The following is an 18,156-nucleotide window of genomic DNA, read 5'->3' as shown; positions in this document are numbered from 1 at the left end:
CAGTGTTAGGTTTCATGAGGTAGAAAAATGTACTAAAGCATCTCTAAAGAATTTAAATCCGAAAGTATGTTCTATTGTATTAGAAAAATTTAATTAACAAGGATGTCTCAAAGCATTTTACATAACAGGCTTTATGCAGGATGACTTTCCCTTAGTCTTCTATTCCTAACTGGGCATTATTCGGCCTCCCCCCACCCCTCAACCGTGCCTGGCCTTCAGTGTCTTTCCATGAGTGCACAGATCCACATGCACTCTACCTGTGCTGGACAGTCACCTGAATGCCATGCCCCATGGCCTTCATGTGTGTGGTATACGATGACCATCATGTGTGTTATACACATGTATGTGTATGTCACACATCTCTCAGATATTAAAGACCCATAGGCGGAAGACAGGGCTCAGGGCTTAGGAGATCCTCAGTGATGTATACTGTAAAGGCTGGTTCAGCTCCTGGCCCTGTTTTGTCCGTGGTCCTTAGCATGCCCTGAATTCCATGTGGTTGCTATCATGAGCATGATCTTTGTGGGTGAGAGATGTATTTCTAGATGGTGAGGTGAAAAAAAATTTTATCCTGAATATCTGGGCAACTGAGTGAAACAATCAGATGTGATTTTAGACATGCTAACATTAGGGCTGTGGTGCCTTGCATACTGCTATGATGCTGGAAGCTATGCCACCAGGATTTCATATATGAGCAGAATCATGGTGGACAGGTTTCAGAGGAGCTTACAGACGAAGGCACACTAGGAAGAAAGGCCTGGAGATAGATTTCCAAAAATTAGCCAACGAATACCCTGTGGATCACAACAGAACACTGTCCAATATAGTGCTAGAAGATGAGACTTTTAGGTTGAAGGCACTCAAAATACACAGTGTCTGCAACGATGGACTCGAGCATACACCAATGATCATGAAGATGGCACAGGACACCATCTGTTGTACATGGGGTCGCAACGTGTCAGAGCCAGCTCAGCAACAACATTCTTGCTAAGCAGGGTGTAATTGACAGAGTCCTATATATGATAGGCATACAGAGTAGGTGGAGCCAAATCTGTAGGGATGGGAAGGAGAAAAGAAAAAGAAGTCTGGCGAACATTAAGAACAAGGATGGCAAGGCTCTCAAGTTGCAACAGAAGGACAGAAAAACTGTTCAGGGCCAGCCTTTGCAGGAGGTCTGAAGTGAGGGAGCAGCTAACTCTAAGTAGAAAGGCAGAATAGCTTACGAGGAGGAAGGCCATTCAGGCAGCTTTCTGTTAGTGGGAGATCAGGGGTGTGTAATAGCTCAAGGTAGGGTTGTCTGGAGGGCTTGCTGATCTCAACTTGAGAAACAGACCTAAAAGACCATTCATCTTTAGTGATGGAAGAGCTTGCACTGGGGTACCAGAGTCAGCATGGAGCTGGCAAGAAAAGCTGGAGACAACTGTAAAGGCTGATAAATCATCTACAATGGTCTGGACAGGAGTGAAGGTATGACTTGGACAGCCCACTGTGGAGGAGAGCCTACCACAGGAAGGTAAACGAGTGAGGCCCAGGCCACATGGGCGATCTGAGAGCAAGGTATCTCTGACACCTCACTGGACCCAGCGGGAGTTACCTGCATCAGAGCTTGAGGGAAATTTGTGTTTGGAACTGTAGCCTCAGGGCCTCTCACCTGTGCCAGGCTGGAGTACAGAACGCCAGTTGCTCTTTCCTCCGCACGGCTGCTTTGTACTGGTCACTCTGCAACTCAGGCCTCAGGAGGGACATCTGCTTCTGAGTCTGTCTGTTTTCAGCAGTAAACCAGGTGCCGATGACTTGATTTCGACTCATGACAATCTCGTATGTATCAAAGTAGAACTGTGCTCCGTGGGGTTTTCAGTGGCTAATTTTTTTGGAATTAGATTGCCAGGCCTTTCTTCTGAGGTGCCCCTGGGTGGACTCAAACCTCTAACCTTTCTGTTAGCAGCCGAGCACGTTAACCACTTGTACCACCCATTTCAGCAGTAAAGAAAAATAAATACATGGGGTGTCACACAGAACCCTTCACTTGCTACCTCCTTTGTCTTTTCTGAGGTTCCTTTCATGAGCTTACGCTCTGAGGGGAATTCATCAGCTTTTAGTTGGAGTCATTTCTCAGCCCTATAGGTCGGGAAGCATATGAACACATTGATTTTTGCACATAAACTCTGAAGACCTGTAGTTAGAATTAGTCCCTAGCTGTGTGAAATCTCAAAGAGCATCCCGGCTTTCCTAACTGTGGGGCGTTTTCTTGGTTAGGATCTCTGAGAGCAGAGCCTGATAAACAGACTCTAGGGCAACAATTCTCAACAAGGTGTAAGAGGGAATATGACAATCCATTAAGGTATGCTAGGAAGGGTTCAAACCGTCCACCTACAATGACTCGTAGTGCCTTTTAAAGGGGCGTCATCTCCTCACAGCTGCCTTAGAATTAAGAATCACTGCTTTAATAAGCCAGTTGCTAGTAGGAGTGTTTCATGAGCCTCAGGGGTGCTGTTGTTGTGGTGGTTAGTTGCCCTCCAGTCAGTTTCCACTCATGGCAACCCCATGTGTGCAGAGTAGAACTACTCCATAGGGTTTTCCAGGCTGTGACCTTTCAGAAGCACATTTCCAGGCCTGTCTCCTGAGTCACCTGTGGGTGGGTTTGAACCACCAACCTTTCTGCTACTAACTGAGTGGTTAACCTTTTGTACCACCCAGGAACTCCCATTTTTGTAAAAAATGCTAAAGAAAAAGCTAAGAACTCCTGCTTTGGGGTAACCAGGTGTTTTCCACTGGCCTGGCATTATAGGAAAGCTGCCCAGCCTGCTCCAGGCAGGCCAACCTGCTGTGGCAGGATCATGAACCCCAAGGTGTAGTTTTGACATCATCCCTGCCTTGGCAGTTGGATAATAAAGTTTAAAGTCTCTTTAAACTTTAGTTTCTGCTAACCTTAACTGAAAACACCAATGAATAAACAGCCGCCTACTGTCAAAAATAATGTGAGACTGAGGTTTGTAGAAGGACAGAAAGATTTTAACCAGATGGATTTTAGATCCTTTCGTTCAAGGAATGAACTGCACATCTACAGAGCAGGGAAGCTGTATCCAAACAACTCAATGAAACACTATTAGCCAATTGCCGTCAGTTCAGTTCCAACTCAAGGAGACCCCATGTGTGTCAACAGAACTGTGCTCCATAGGGTTTTCAATGGAAGATTTTTTTGGTAAGTAGATCACCAGACCATTTTTCCGAGGTGCCTCTGGGTGTACCTTTTGGTTAGCAATCAAGTACCCAACTGTTTGCGCCACCAAGGGACTCCACATTAACTCAACAGGTGTCAGTAGTATGATTTTTCTTCTTATTATTATGGACTCAGGTGTATAGGATTGTCTAGACCAGGGAAGGAAGAGTGATTTCTCTGCACTCTATGACTTGCTTAGGCTAGGGCACCACACTAGAGACTGTCCAGAAGAAACTTGAAACTGTATTATGAAGAATTATTGAAGAAACTGAGAATATTTAGGCTGAGCAAGAAAAGACTTGGGGGTGGGAAGAGGTCCGTAATAGTCGTCTTCAAGTATTTTAAGAACTGCCCTGTTACAAAGAAATTAAACATGTTCGTTGTGGCTCCAGAGCCCAGAAGTAGGATCAATGAGTGAAAAATGAAGGGAGAAGGACTTTCACTCAAAATGACAAAGGATTTCTAATCATCAAAAAGGTCTAAAAATTAAAAGGGCTGTCCTTAGAGGTAATGAGTTCCTCATTGCTGGAAGCATTCAAACAGTGGGAAGCCACTGTAGATAGGCAGGCTATAGAAGGCATTATGCACCCTGGAGATGGTTGAAGGAGGTGACTTGTGAAGTCTCTTGCAGCATTCTGGGAAAGCACCTTGTAGTTGGATGTAGTTGTTAATAGCGTATTAAGTATTTGCATGTGTCAGTGGGTGCAGAAGTAGCTGGAATTAAAATATCGTTTGGTCCTTCTTTGGCATTGTGAAAGGATATGTAACGATGCATACCAGAGAGGTTCACACACTGTTTCTGAGGGTTTATACCATTACAGCATTATTGTGCAGACCTCACAAAGGAAAAGAATGGACCTCGTTGCAAAGCCAGGTTTGGATTTTGAAGTTATAACTGAAGTTATCATTGAGTACAATTGAAAAGGATACTTCAGAATTAAAACCATTGTTAAAATTAATCAAAGATTTAAAAAGGTAGAATGAACTCCAGAGCTGAAAATTACTGATTTAAACAATTGTTCTCACATTTTAAACTACATAATGAGCTAAAAATTATGAAGCCTTAGAGTATAGCTGTAAAGAGTAGTCTAAAACTGAAGTCAGAATGAAATGTTTTAGCTTTCAAAACTAAAAAGCAGAACAATTACTCTCTACAAAATGGTATAGGAAGAGGTTTCTGACCCCTGTTAATTGTTTTATTATTCTTCAGAGGGGCATACTGGCAGCAGTTCCCATGGTTTTCAGTAATTACACTCCATTCAATATCTGAAGAATTATAATAATTCTGCATGGAATATACTCATGCCCTTCCGATGCAAAGCCTTTAGAGAAGTGAAAAAACAACTTAAAGTAAATTAGCAGGAAAATGATCATACCCATTATAGTTACTGTTTATTTCAGGGCCCCTTATATCAGAGGCTAATTATACATTGTATGTTACACTTTCTTGGAGGTATTTGTAATATATTTCTCATGCTGATCAACAGACATGCGGGTTTTGGATCCTTTATGAAAGTGAAGTTCAAACTTCTGCGATTACTTTTTTGTATGTGAGAAGTTACCCAGTGCAGACCCACGTCATTTAATGTTTGCCTGAGGCCGCAAAGCAGTAGCGGTCAGTGAGGTATTAGGAAGGTTCACATGTATACATTCGTAAGGGTGTGACTCTTCTATGAATTCTTTTCCTGCCAAATGAGTTTTTCTTTTTCTTTTTTTTAGGCTACGTAGCTTTCTCAAAGTCATTTTCTATACTTTTTGGCAAGCTGAGGATCCAGGAAGAAAGAAAGTGAAGACTGGAATTATATAACTGCTTAGAGATTGGGGAGTCTCTTTCTGTGGGAAAAGCCTTATCAATTTTCTGCTAATGTTAAAATTAATCCACCGCCTCTGTTAAAAAAAACAGAAACTAAACCCATCGTCGTGGAGTGATTCCAACTTACAGCTGCCCTATAGGACAGAGTAAAATTGCCCCATGGGTTTCCGAGGCTGTAATCTTTACAGATTTTACCACTGCCCAGTGAGGCAGTGGTAAAATGCTTGGCTGCTAGCCAAAACGTTGGCAGTTCGAACCCACCAGCCACTCTGTGGGAGAAAGATGTGGCAATCTGCTTCTGTAAAGATTTACAGCCTTGGAAACCCTATGGGGCAGTTGTACCCTGTCCTGTAGGGTCACTATGAGTTGGTATCGACTCCATGGCGGTGGGTTTGGTTTTAAAGTCTGAGCAGCAGAGGTGTACTGAAACAATATGTAGGGACTGGGAGTCCCGGCTTAGGTTTCATAGCTACGCTATAGAACAGAGTAGAACTGCCCCATAGAGTTTCCAGGGAGCACCTGATGGATTCAAACTGGGGACCTTTTGGTTAGCAGTTCTAGCTCTTAACTACTACGCCACCGGGGTTTCCGATTAAAATACCACGAACAAGAAAGGCATGTCCTAGCTAATGAATTGTGCTTAGTTCTCATCAATGGTTTTCCTCATGGGTTCAGCATTTCCATTTCTGTCCATTTTTGGCTCTTTTCTTCTTTGTTCTTAACTAAGCTGAGGGCAGATTCCTTTTGAAGCCTCTGTTGTACCCAAATTGTAAAACGACAATGAGAAAACAAGTGCAAAATTAACAAAAGTTAAATAAATTATGATCTACCCATATGATTTAGTACGTACTCATTTAAAAAACATTTTAAAATACAAATGGCATGGGAAATTGTGAAATGTTAAAAAATTTTTTACTCAAAAATCTGTATGCACAGTGTGACTTCAATTTTTAAAAATAAGTTTTACATATTTTTTTAAAAGATTAGAAGGAAATGGACACAAATGTTAATGTAGTCACCCTGTGAAGTGATACTTGAAGTGACTTTTACTTTACTCTTAATATTTTCTGTTTTCTAAAATGTGTATTTATTACTGCTATAATCAGAAAGAAGGAAGGAAGGGAGGGAGGGAAGAAGAAAGGAAGAAAAAAAGAAGGAAGGAAATTAGGATTAACATTAAAACACATACGCTTGCTGGAAGATTAAAAAATTCAGTAATCTACAATGTGGAGCAAAAATTTATAGGTAAAATATTTTCATTATGACTGTTCAATTTAATGTAATTTAATGTCTTGAGTCCTGACTACTGACCATGAGGGACTTATCAACATAACTCTTCTCCAAATGTAGGATAGTTACAAATTCATGATGAGATCAAGAAGGGATGATGAGAACCAGTCCCAAGCAGCAAGTTACAGTCTCCAAAAAGATACACTGCTTTTTACACCCTGAGGAACAAGCAGATAGACTTGAGTTATGCCATTACTATTCCTTTCCTGAACAATGCCTTGTACTTGTGGGTGTATTTGTGGGTGCCTCTTTAACATTATTAAATAGCTTCTGCCTCACCCAGTTGCCTTCAGATGGTCAGCATCTCAGAACATGCTATTTCTCATGGTGCTGAGTATTGCCGAAATAAATAAGTCTGTTTTCCTTTTCGAATTATACGTTAAGCTTATTTGCATTTCTGTCTTTCTGGTTTTTTTTTTTATTCTTTTCAGCGCATGATTGCAAATACTGCCAGAACAGTGAGATACTGCAGAAGCCAACCCTTCAGTAAGTTAAATGCCGCCACATGTTGCAGTATAGAGCCTGGGGATTAAGCCCTTTTTAATGAGGCCACTGAAAAACTATACGAGTCTAGAGAAAATTTGATTGTGTCAGAGACACCTTAGACCATGAATTCCATTAAAAAAAAAAAAATTTTTTTTTTTTTTATAGGCTAGGGAAATTTGGTTTGAGGACTTTGTTGTTGTCATGAAACTAGAAAATATTTACATCTTTGAAAACTATAAATTAACCATGGAGATATTATGTTATGAATGGATTTAAGAGAATTAATTTGCTGTTTCCAGGGTGGCTAGAGACAACTCAGACATGATTGCCAGCCTCAAACCGGCTCTCTTCATGACTCATTGTTTGGTGTTGAAAAACTCATATCAACCCTTGGTGACTTAGTCCTATCATTTGTAAACTGGGAAAAAAATAATATTCGTTATCTCTCAGGGTATTGAGAGAGTGCATTAATATTCATAGCACATTTGTCAAATGTCCCATAGCAAGAGTTCATATTATGTTTCTGAATATTCTTCAGTGAAGTTCAAGTGCTCTTTTTAAATCTGAACATGTATTGCAGTAACTACTATAACAGAATACTTTAATATAAAAATATTACTGAATATAATGAACCATTTTAAACTGTTGTCAGTTAAGTTGCATTATGACACTCGGTCATCGAGCTAGACAAATGCTTGTGTCTCCTGTGACCTGGGACTTTAGGTGTGGATAGATGCTGGGACGCTGGCTCCTGTAAGCTGGGCTGGGAGTGAGGAAATGGACCATGTAAAGTCTTTAGTTAACGTCACTGTATGAGTCACTTGAAGAAATTTGGCTAATTAACCCAGTAGGATAATTTGACATGAACCTGTCTGGGAGGCTACCAGCACCATCCCTTCCGGTAAACCTGGTGCTGAGAAGAGGTTCTCATTTTACTAAACAGAGCTATGTTTGCTCTTCCTAGCTCAGGACTGGCCCAAAGCCATGTTTGCTAATGTAGAATGTCAGAACTACTAAATGTTCCTTTTTAAAGTACAAGGGAGAAAACCTAGGAAAAATAATCTTGACTTGTGGAGGAAGTAGACCTTTAAAGATTTGATTCAAATTATTGTGCCTTCTCTTACTTTAAAAATGAGAATTGTCTTGCATCTCATTAACCGCTCCTATTGAATTTTGCCAGAATTAGTGTCTCATATCTTTTCCTATTGTAGTATACTATATATATACCAAACCAAAACCAAACTGTTGCCATCAAGTCGATTCTGACTCACAGTGACCCTATAGGACAGAGTAGAACTGCCTCATAGGATTTCCAAGGAGTGGCTGGTAGATTTGAACTGCCAGCCTCTTGGTTAGCAGCTGAGCTCTTAACCACACCACCACGGCTCCAAACCCTAACTAATGGGCTGAAATGACAACATCTGCTAGACCTTTGATTCTCTTACTCTACTTGTTTTAAACACCCATGTCATTCTGTTCTGATCCACACTCAAAGCAGGTGAGCAACTGAAACTCTTGTTATAGTTAGCTAATGTCTAGTCAGCATATATGTGTGTATGTGTGTGTGTGTAAACACATGATCATGAAGTAGTGATACAAGAGAATACAAGAATATATGAATGGTATCTGTCTACAACAGGGTTTTAAAATCTAGAATCCATGACCCTTCATTATGGTCCAGGAAATAGCTAAAATTATATGCAAAATTTTGAGAGGATTCATAGCCTTTAGAAGCCCACGAGCCAAAGAGCCACAATAAAATAAGCTTTGTTCCATTTAAGCCTCTTTGGAAGTAAATCCTAATTCTTCTATATCTTCTTCTGGAGATGTGGGAAAAAAAATACTTACAAAGTCCTCACTGCATTTGTTGAAGTTATCAGTAACTGCTGGTAAACAACAGCTGCTCAGCTCTGAAGTCAACAATCTATAGATAAAGCTATAGGAATAGATAAACATGTGGGACTATGTAGAATGTAATTACAGTATATTGTACATGTACCGCCAGTGAGAAGCAAGGAAACTAAACACAATGTGTCCTTCAGTGTGCTATTATTTATATGCGATAATTATACTGATGAGTTTCTTCTTACAGCAAGTAGGGCCTTTGCATCTTCCCCCTGCTTTTCTGTGTTCAGACCTGCAACCCTCCCCTGCACCCCAATGCAGATGGCATTCGGATTGTCTTTGGGAGCGGGGTGTGGATCTGAGAGGAGCAGATGGACTGCAGAAAGCAGTGTGCCATGGTGGGCAGAGCACTGATCTGGAGTCCATACTGGCTTGGCCTTTCCCACTATCCTAGACAAGATGCCCCACACCAGTGATCCAGGGGACAGAGGTGGCTCACAGGTCCACGGCAGGCTTTGTGAGGTCAAATCGACTCTGCAGCAACTTTTTTTGTTTTTAAACATTGAGACATTATTCCCTTTTACTTTGAAATAATGTCACCATTTAAAAATTGGGGGAATTCATGCGAAAGAAATCCAGATTTCCAATTTCTTTAGAAAAACAGGAAAATCTGGCAGCTCTGGGCACAGATTCCCAGGTGGCAGCAACATGCAGAACCTAAGCAGTCACTTCCAAAGGAACCTGTGTTTCCAGTTCACTGTCAAATTTGGCATTCCTCATACGTGTCTATTCCCTGTGTAGGGTTGTGGACACCTGATTGTTCTTTCAGTCCTGGTCGTAGGGAAACCAGTTAACTTCTCGTAGAGCTTCGGGTGTATTGGTGATTCAGTAGGAGAATTTTCACCTCCCATGTGGCAGACCCATATTCAATTCCAGCCAATGCACCTCAATCGCAGCCAGCACCCGTCTGTCAATGGAGGATTGCGCGTTGCTGTGATGCTGAACAGGTTTCGGCAGAACCTCCAGACTAAGACAGATTAGGAGGAAAGACCTGGAGATCTACCCCCAAAAATTAGCCAGTGAAAACCCTGTGAATCACAACGGTTCAGTCCCTAACCTATCACTGGGATGGTGCAGGGTAGGGCAGCATTTTGTTCTGACGTGCATAGGTTCACCATGAGTCAGGGGCTGACTAGACGTTACCTAGCTATAACAAGAGTTTTGGTTGCTCACCTGCTTGGAGTGTGGATCAGAACAGAATGGCATCGGTGTTCAAAACAAGCAGAGTCACAGAATCAAAGGTCTAGCAGAAGCCGTCATTTCTGCCCACTAGTTAGGGTTTGGAGCCCAGGTGGTGTGGTTAAGAGCTCAGCTACTAAACAAAAGGTCGGCAGCTCAAATCCACCAGCCACTCCTTGAAAACCCTACGGGGCAGTTCTACTCTGTCCTAAAGGTCACTACGAGTTGGAACCAACTCGACAGCACCTAATAACAATAGCAAGTTAGAGTTTTGTTTCTGACTATGGGCGGCCTCTAAGAACATAAAAGATGCATTTCCTCTATGGACAGGGAACCCTTTGGTACATGAACCAAGTCAGGCCAGGCTTGAAATGACAAGCTAAAGTGGAAGGTAGCAAAACTATAGATTGTATGTAAGTAAAGAGGGGAGTCAGGGCTTTATAGTCTCACTGTCTTGCTTCAGTTTGGCCCAGGTGTTAAGTGCTTTTGTCAGAAGCAAATGAAAACCGTACCTTCCGCCATTAGTCCTTATCAAGGAGGCATGCTTTGTGATACACAGAGGTGGGTTGGTATGGGAAAACAATTATAATCTGTAACCAGGCACAATCAGGCTGATGCTTTATATATACATATATATATATATATGCCATTTATAATGTGTAATACAAAGGAAAATGATCAAAAGAGGTAATTCCAGGGAAGAAAAGAAAATTGGGGGTAGTGTGGACAGGGGATGAGCTATAAGAACCAAGCAGAAAAATTTCAATGAATGCGGTATGTTGAAAAACCGAATGGAACCCAGGAATCTATGATAACTGCAATAAACAGTTAGAGAAAATAAAGCTGTAGTTTAACTGCACATAGTGTGCAGTGCCAATAATGCTCTTTACCTCTTTCAACAGATCCTGATGCAGCTCAAGCTAATAAGAACCATCAGGATGTCCGGAGTTATGTACGGCAATTAAATGTGATTGACAACCAGAGAACTTTATCACAGATGTCACATAGATTAGAGCCTCGTCGGCCATAGACATTTAAAGTGCCCAGAACAATGGTTTGTCTCCAGTTCACAATCTGTTAAAAATGCCATTTATGCCACTACTGACTGTATTGCCACTAGAGAATTCCACAAAACAAGCAAAAACACACCCTGAGACATCTCAGGGCTGCATCCTGCTTCCAGCTACATGACGAGAGAAGGAATTATTTGACTTGCATAAAGCTTGCACACTCTAGCTTAGTAATCCCCAGTTTGTAGTCACCCTATTTCATTTCTAATTGTGCCATCTTCTTTGCTGAAACATAAAAAATAAGGCCCACAGGAAGAGTTTGGTAGTAATACCACTGTCAAGAGAAGAATCAACCCCTGACATTTTTTTCTAAGAATGTTTACAGGATAAAATGTGTGACAAATGGAATTGATTTGGATACATCAGTGGTAATATAGTTCCACAATTTTTGATTCAAGATTTGGAGTGTGGGGTTTTTAAAGGTGTTGAGGAATTCGTATAGATCCAAATTATTGGTTGTATTTGTCCATCTTCATAGTCTTACCTTGAAAGAAATAGAACCTGACCACATTACTTATACAATATTATGGCTTTTTATGTAACTTAGGAAGGACTGGTCTGTAATTTCTGAATGATAGAGTAATATTTATGTTTACAATGTAACTTTTTAATATTTACAAATCAGGATTACATACGTAAGAATTCCAATAAGAAACTCCAAGGTTCTTAAAATTGCCAGCGTTAAGATGGAAACTAACATTTCAGAAGAGCACAATATGCACAAAACATTTTTTTCAAAATTAAAATATTTTCCTGGGCATTAAAAATCTTTACTATTGGCTACAAATTATTGTTACTGACGAAAAAAAAAATATTTTCTGGACTTCAATGTTATTATAAATATCTTAATTTTCAGCAATTGTTTTGCACTTTCAAATAGACTGTAAATAGTTCATTCAATCAATGGTATAGAGTTATTTATTTGCTATATAGTAGATATTGTGCCAAATAATTGCTTTTTATTTATTTTATTTAGTATATAATTTTGGAGTACATTTTTTCCTGTTTTCATAATTAGGCTACATTTAATGTGTAGGAATTGTATGTATGTATATCTTTTGTAAATAATATCTAGTATCTTCATTAAATACAATCGTTGACAAGAAATGGTTGTGTTGTTCTCAATTTCTCTAATATCTGAAGGTTGAACATTTGATATGGTGAGGCAGTATATAAAATTGAAATAAATTTCACATACCATAAAATTTATCCTTTTCAAGAATATAACTCAGTAGTTTTTAGTATATTCACATGGTTGTGCAACTATCTAATTCCAGAACATTTTCATTACCACTAAAAGAAACCCCATACACATTAGCAGTCGTTCTTCATTTTCCCCCTCCCCAGCCCTTTAAAGCCTAACCAAACCCGTTTCCATACAGTCGATTCTGACTCAGCGATCCTACGGGAGGGAATATGACTGCCATCTAGGGTTTCAGATCCTAGTGGATTTGAACTGCCAACCTTTTTTGGTTATTAGGCAGGCTCTTAACCACTGTACCACCAGTGCTTTGGCACCATTAATCTACTTTCTGTCTCTATAGATTCACCTGTTCTGGACATTTCATATAAACAGTATCACATACAATATGTGGCCTTTTGTGTCTGGCTTCTTTCACTTAGCATAATGTTTCAAGGTTCATCAATGTTGTAGTATACACAGCATGTCATTCCTTTTTATGGGTGAATAATATTCCATTTTATAGATGTATGACATTTTGCTTATCCATTCATTAGCTGACGGACATTTGGGTTATTTCCACTTTTTAGCTATTATGAGTAATGCTGCCATGAAAGGGCACTGTATTTTTAAACTGCCTGATATAGAACCTCATACCATTTCTTAGTGGATACTGATTTAAGCACTTAGTAAATATTTGAAGAAATTTCCAAAATTCTTTGAATTCCAGACGTGTCTCCATTTCTTAACAAGTCAGTATTCTCCAGAATGTGTTCCAGACCATACTAATGTCCCACGTTCACAAGCAGTTCTTCCAAAACAAAACACAACTGCAAAGCAAGAAATAAAAACCAGAATGTTATGTTCAAATAAGTTTAAGAAACACAGCATAATATTCCCCATTCAAGTGATTAAAGTGTCCATTAATATATTTCAGGGCCCTGAGAATTCCTGCTGTAATCCCTTTTAACAAACTACAATTAAAGCCCATGTTGAGGAATGGTAAAGCATTCTGTGTTCATTTATATAATATGTCAGTGTCTTCGGGAACAGGAACATTGTTTATTCAGTTTTATGCCTCCCACTCAGAGTCAAGCACAATACCTAGACATTACTAGACAATAAAAATGTATATATATATTTATTGAATAAATTTGCTTGAAGTCATTATTATTCAACATTTCATTATCTCATGGACTTCAATATCAGCTGCCAAGTTTTTACCCTTATATATTGTTCCTTTTCTGGGTAATTTAAAAAAGATAAGAATGAAGCTGATAGTGCATTCCTTGGGCATCCTTGCTTTATCTGAATAATTGCTTGTTTACTACTATCTTACTATACAAAGCCAGAACTCTTGATGACAGACAGTTCCCTTCCCTCAATTCCATCGTGAATAACATCTTCTGACCTTATTTTAATTTAGTTTCAACATTATTCAAAATCAGTGTATACTCTTTGATGTATATTCTTTTTGGTCTTCCAAATGAGAATAACTACTACTGTACTTAAGGTAAGAGATTTTAATTATGTCTGGCCTCTTTGAAAACATGTTAAACTCCATTATTCAAAGTAGCGATGGTGAAGTAAAAGAATTCACACTCTAAAAATATATAGTAGACAAGTGACCCGTCCTGAGGCAAGAGATGCAGTTAATATTTTAAAACTTGCAAACAAGCCAAAAGAAAATGAAATGCCTACAGGGTCACAAGAAGGATAATGAGGTTTGCTGGAAAACGTGAAAAAGAAGAAAGAATGTTTTTACCCAAAGCGCCTGTAGAAAATTATACATTTAAGTGGTTAACATACCTGCTTAGCAAGGTCACTGGCACAGTGCACAGGAGCTAAGCTTTCCCAGCAATTTTCGAATACTATGCAGGTTACTAGACGTCTCCTGAATTCAATAGCATTTCCTTTTAAGAAAGATATGAATGCAGGTCAATGACTAACAGTGTAAGAAAATTAAAAGAAGTGTCATTCTAGTCAAATTGTGCTTATAATAATAAAAAAAATTAGCATGGAATATACAGTGTGGCAAAATGAACTCCTACATTGAATAGCTTTCCTTCAGCTGTCAACCTGAAATGTATTACTTCTCTTGCTTCTGAGTCCTCTTAATTTTCTTTATTTGTCCTACATGCGAGAAGAGTGTGGTGTTAGATGAGCAGGTCACAGCATCCCTGAGTTATAAACTGGAGAAGAACCTTGAACTTAATTAAAAACTTAATTAGGTATTGTTAATTATCTTTCCATTCATTTACTCATTCATCAACAAATAACGATCAAGGTACTTACTAAGCGCCGGGCACTGTATGAGTTCAGGATTCAATGGTGAGAAAAACTAAACAGGATCTTTGTTCTCTTAGAGCTTACCATCTGGTGGCAGAGATAAGATTAACCAAATTATCACAAATAAAAATATAAAAGTGCTTCAAATGAAGGATACGGTGTTATGTTACAAGAGTATGTGATAAGAGGAATTGATTTGATCTAAGGTGAGGAAATGTTCCCTGTGGAAGTGACAGTTGACCTGAGCTCTGAAGGATATAAATGGTAGCCTAGCAGATAGAGGAGGGCAATATGTTCTAAGCAGGAATAACATTGGCAGTGTAAAGAGGAGAAAGCTCATTGTGTTGGAGCAGAGAGAACATAGGTGAGCATGGTACAAGATGTGCTGGAGAGCTAAGAAGGGCTCAGAGCATGCAAAGTCTTGCGTATCTTTTTCAGGAGTTCTATCCTTAACCCTGAAGCATTGATGGTTCTGTAGTAAAATTCTCACCTCCCATGCAGGAGACCCAGGTTCCATTCCCAGTCAATGCACCTCATGTGCGGCTAGCACCTATCTGTCAGTGGAGGCTTGCATGTTGCTATGCTGCTGAACATATTTCAGCAGAGCTTCCACACTAAGACAGACTGGGAAGAAAGGACTGGCAAGCTACTTCTGAAAATCAGCTAGTGAAAACCCCATGGAGCACAACAGTCCAATCTACATTGATCATGGAGACGGTGTAGGACTGGGCAGCATTTAGTTCCTTTGCTCATGGTGTCACCACGAGGCATGGGCCAACTCCATGGCAGCTAACAGCAACAATTTTTAACCCAAGAGCAGTGGAAAGCCATTAAAGTGCTTGAGGCAAGGAGACTGTGATCAGACCTGCATTTCTAATGATTAGCCTTTGGGAGGCAGGGTCACTACTTTATGTTTATAACACTGTCCACAACATAGTGAGTGTCAACTCTAATTCCTTAACTGAGTGGCTTTACTGTTCAGGCTTAAAGGTATGGCAGAGGGAGTAGTGGATAATGGCAAATATCAAATTAAAATCAGTGGTGGCAAACTATAACCATAAAATTCTTAGAAAGAAAAGCAGGGGCTACCCTGTCAGGCCTAGGTTTCAACAATGGATTATCTAATGTAAAAACAAAAGCACGAACAGCAAAAGTCAAATAAGTGGGGATCTCATAAAAACTAAAAACTTTTGTTCATCAAAAGACTTCACCAAAAACGTGAAAAGACCACCAACTGACTGGGAGAATATCTTTGAAAAGTGTATATCGACAAGAATCTAATAACCAAAATATATAAAACTTCAAGAACATCAAAAAGACAACCCAATCATAAAATGGGCAAAGGACTTGAATAGACATTTCACCAAAGAGGACATTCAAATGACCACCAAACATATGAAAAGTTCCTTGGCATCATTAGCCATCAGAGAGACAGAAGTCAAACCACAATGAGATACCATTTTATTCTCACTAAGATGGCTAGGATTAAAAACAAAACCAGAAAATAACAAAGGTTTGCTAGAAGGTGGTAAAGTTGGAACCCTTAACCATTGCTGGTGGGAATGCAAAATGGTACAGCCATTGTGGAAAACAGTGTGGCAGTTCCTAAAAAAAACTAAAAATAGAACTACTGTATAACCCAGCAATTCTACTCCTAGGTATATGCCCAAAAGACTTGAAGGCAGAGACTCAAACAGACTTGTATACCAATGTTCATTGCAGCAATATTCATAATAGCCAAAAGACAGAAACAACCAAAAGGCCCATCAACAGATAAATGGATGAACAAAATGTGGTACATACATACAATGGAAAATTAGCTGGTAGGAGAACTGAATGAAGTCTTGATACATTCTACAATATGGATGCAGCTGGAAGACATGCTGAGTGAAACAAGTCAATCACAAAAGGACAAATATTTTACAGCCTTACTTTTTTTTAAACTTTCAAAAAGTTTATTAGATTACACAAAAATATGCAAGCAGAGAATTGTGTTCCTTTTCTTTATAACACTTGGCATTTCTAAGACCGTATTGCATTTGTTCTGAGGTTTGACAGTTGAAGCCATTCACTAGTGCTAGTGAAAGGGAAGGTAGAGCTGCCTCACCCCCTGGGAGTCCATTGGCACATAGACACTTGAATTAGCCCTCCCAGTTCCTCAAAAATGTAACCCCATCATGTAACTGACAGAAACGGGGTGGTGAGCGGGGGTGGGTATGGCTTGTTCACTCATGAAACCAGCTTTTTATTACAAAAGGCTTATGATGGGGCAGTAGAGCTTGTTGAGACCCATATGGAAATTATCACTTCTTTGCAGCAATAATGCCTTCCAGTTGGGCCTTCAGCTGCTGATTCGAATAAATCTCCTCATTGTGCTGCTTCTCCTCCACCTGTCGCCTCTCATTCTCCCGCTTCTCGATGGCCTCACATTTTGCCTTCTGCTCGTTCACTTGCCTCTCCAAATCTCTCTTTTCAGCTTCTAATTCTGCAATTTTCCTCTCCATGTCTGACTTCCCCTGCTCAGCCTGCAGCGCCTTCCTCATGCCGAACGCCACGCTGCTCTGGTACAGGGTCTGGTAGGCAGCAGTGGTCATGCGGATCTGGTCCCTGACTCGCAGCAGCAGCAGTCCCCGCTCAGCGCAGTTAATGGTGACCTCGCGGATCAGCTCATCAAAGCACTGTGAGTAGAGCTCCCTGCCGACAGGGCAGATGCCTGTCTCCCGGGCTGCAGCTTCAGGTCCAGCTGCTCCTGGAGATGCACCACGTCCATCCTGGTGCTGGGGGTGCTGGACACTTGCTGGATCCATAGCTGAGGGTCTTCCACCCACTCCCTTGGGGGCAGGATGGCATTCAAGGTTTCTTCTGCCTGCTTTGTAGGGTCTGGGACACAGGAAGTTGAAGGAACCTTGGTCTTTGGTGGCTGTGGGACTGGACCCGAAGGTCCAGGCTGCTGGGGGCTGAGTTTTAGTGGCCGAGCTTTGGGGCTCCGTTTCTCTATGTTCCGGCTCACCAACACCGGGGTGTCGTATTTGAGCAGCGAGTCTGCGGGGGGAATCATGGCGGCCGCGGGGGTAGTAGCTCAGCCTTGCTTTCATAAAAAGACAAGAAAAGGCAAATGTATAGAGAACAAAGTTTATTAGTGGTTACAAGGGGTGGGAGGAAGAGGGAAAGGGGAGTTAACAGCGGCGGAAACATTACATTAAGGGTAGGGGTGCAAAGCCAATTATTATAATTGCTATCAATAAGCTGAACACCTGTAAAAAGTTGAATTGGCAAAAGCTGTGTGACAGATACAGTTACAACAGCAACAACAAAAAAGAATAGTTGCTGAGGCTGCTTATGTACAGTGAGAAACCTCATGGGATTTAGTTTCCTGGTTTGGAGGTTTAGGGCCGTGGTTTCATGGGACACCCCAGTTTAATTGACATAATAGCATGTTTAGTGCCTGTGTTCTACCTCTTAGTTCAATGTGTAATGCCTGGGGACTTAAAAGCCTGCAAGTGGCCATCCAAGGTACAACAAGTAGTCTGTATTCATTTGGAACATCAAAGGAAGAAGGAGAGTCAGGAATAGGAGGAGGATACGGAATGTGTGGCTAATCACCTCCGTGAACAACTGCCTCCTTTGCCAGGAGATTAGAAAAATTGGATGGTCCCCAGCTACCATTACTGAATATTTTTTTTAAGTAAAAACATTTTTTTATTGTACTGTAGATGAAGTTTTA

At 40.4% G+C, this 18,156-nt stretch overlaps 1 protein-coding gene and 1 pseudogene across 1 annotated transcript in view; one reads left to right on the top strand and one right to left on the bottom strand.

The window, feature by feature from the left end:
* The window catches only part of RAPGEF4 (Rap guanine nucleotide exchange factor 4), a 153,392-nt gene extending 141,546 nt beyond the window's left edge, over positions 1 to 11,846 (top strand). Inside the window, exons 26-27 of the mRNA XM_064286994.1 lie at positions 6,755 to 6,809; positions 10,796 to 11,846. Of these exons, the coding sequence (XP_064143064.1) occupies positions 6,755 to 6,809; positions 10,796 to 10,923 (183 nt within the window). The 3' untranslated portion in view covers positions 10,924 to 11,846. The remainder of the gene's footprint in view (positions 1 to 6,754; positions 6,810 to 10,795) is intronic.
* A 4,478-nt stretch (positions 11,847 to 16,324) lies between these two features.
* On the bottom strand, positions 16,325 to 17,498 carry LOC100655523 (axonemal dynein light intermediate polypeptide 1-like; annotated as a pseudogene).
* Positions 17,499 to 18,156: the final 658 nt, after the last annotated feature.

This window comes from Loxodonta africana, chromosome 6, assembly GCF_030014295.1.
Source record: "Loxodonta africana isolate mLoxAfr1 chromosome 6, mLoxAfr1.hap2, whole genome shotgun sequence".
In the NCBI taxonomy this organism is placed as follows: domain Eukaryota; kingdom Metazoa; phylum Chordata; class Mammalia; order Proboscidea; family Elephantidae; genus Loxodonta; species Loxodonta africana.
The sequence above is the reverse complement of the archived record's forward strand: the minus strand, read 5'-3'. Positions and strand labels throughout refer to the sequence as shown.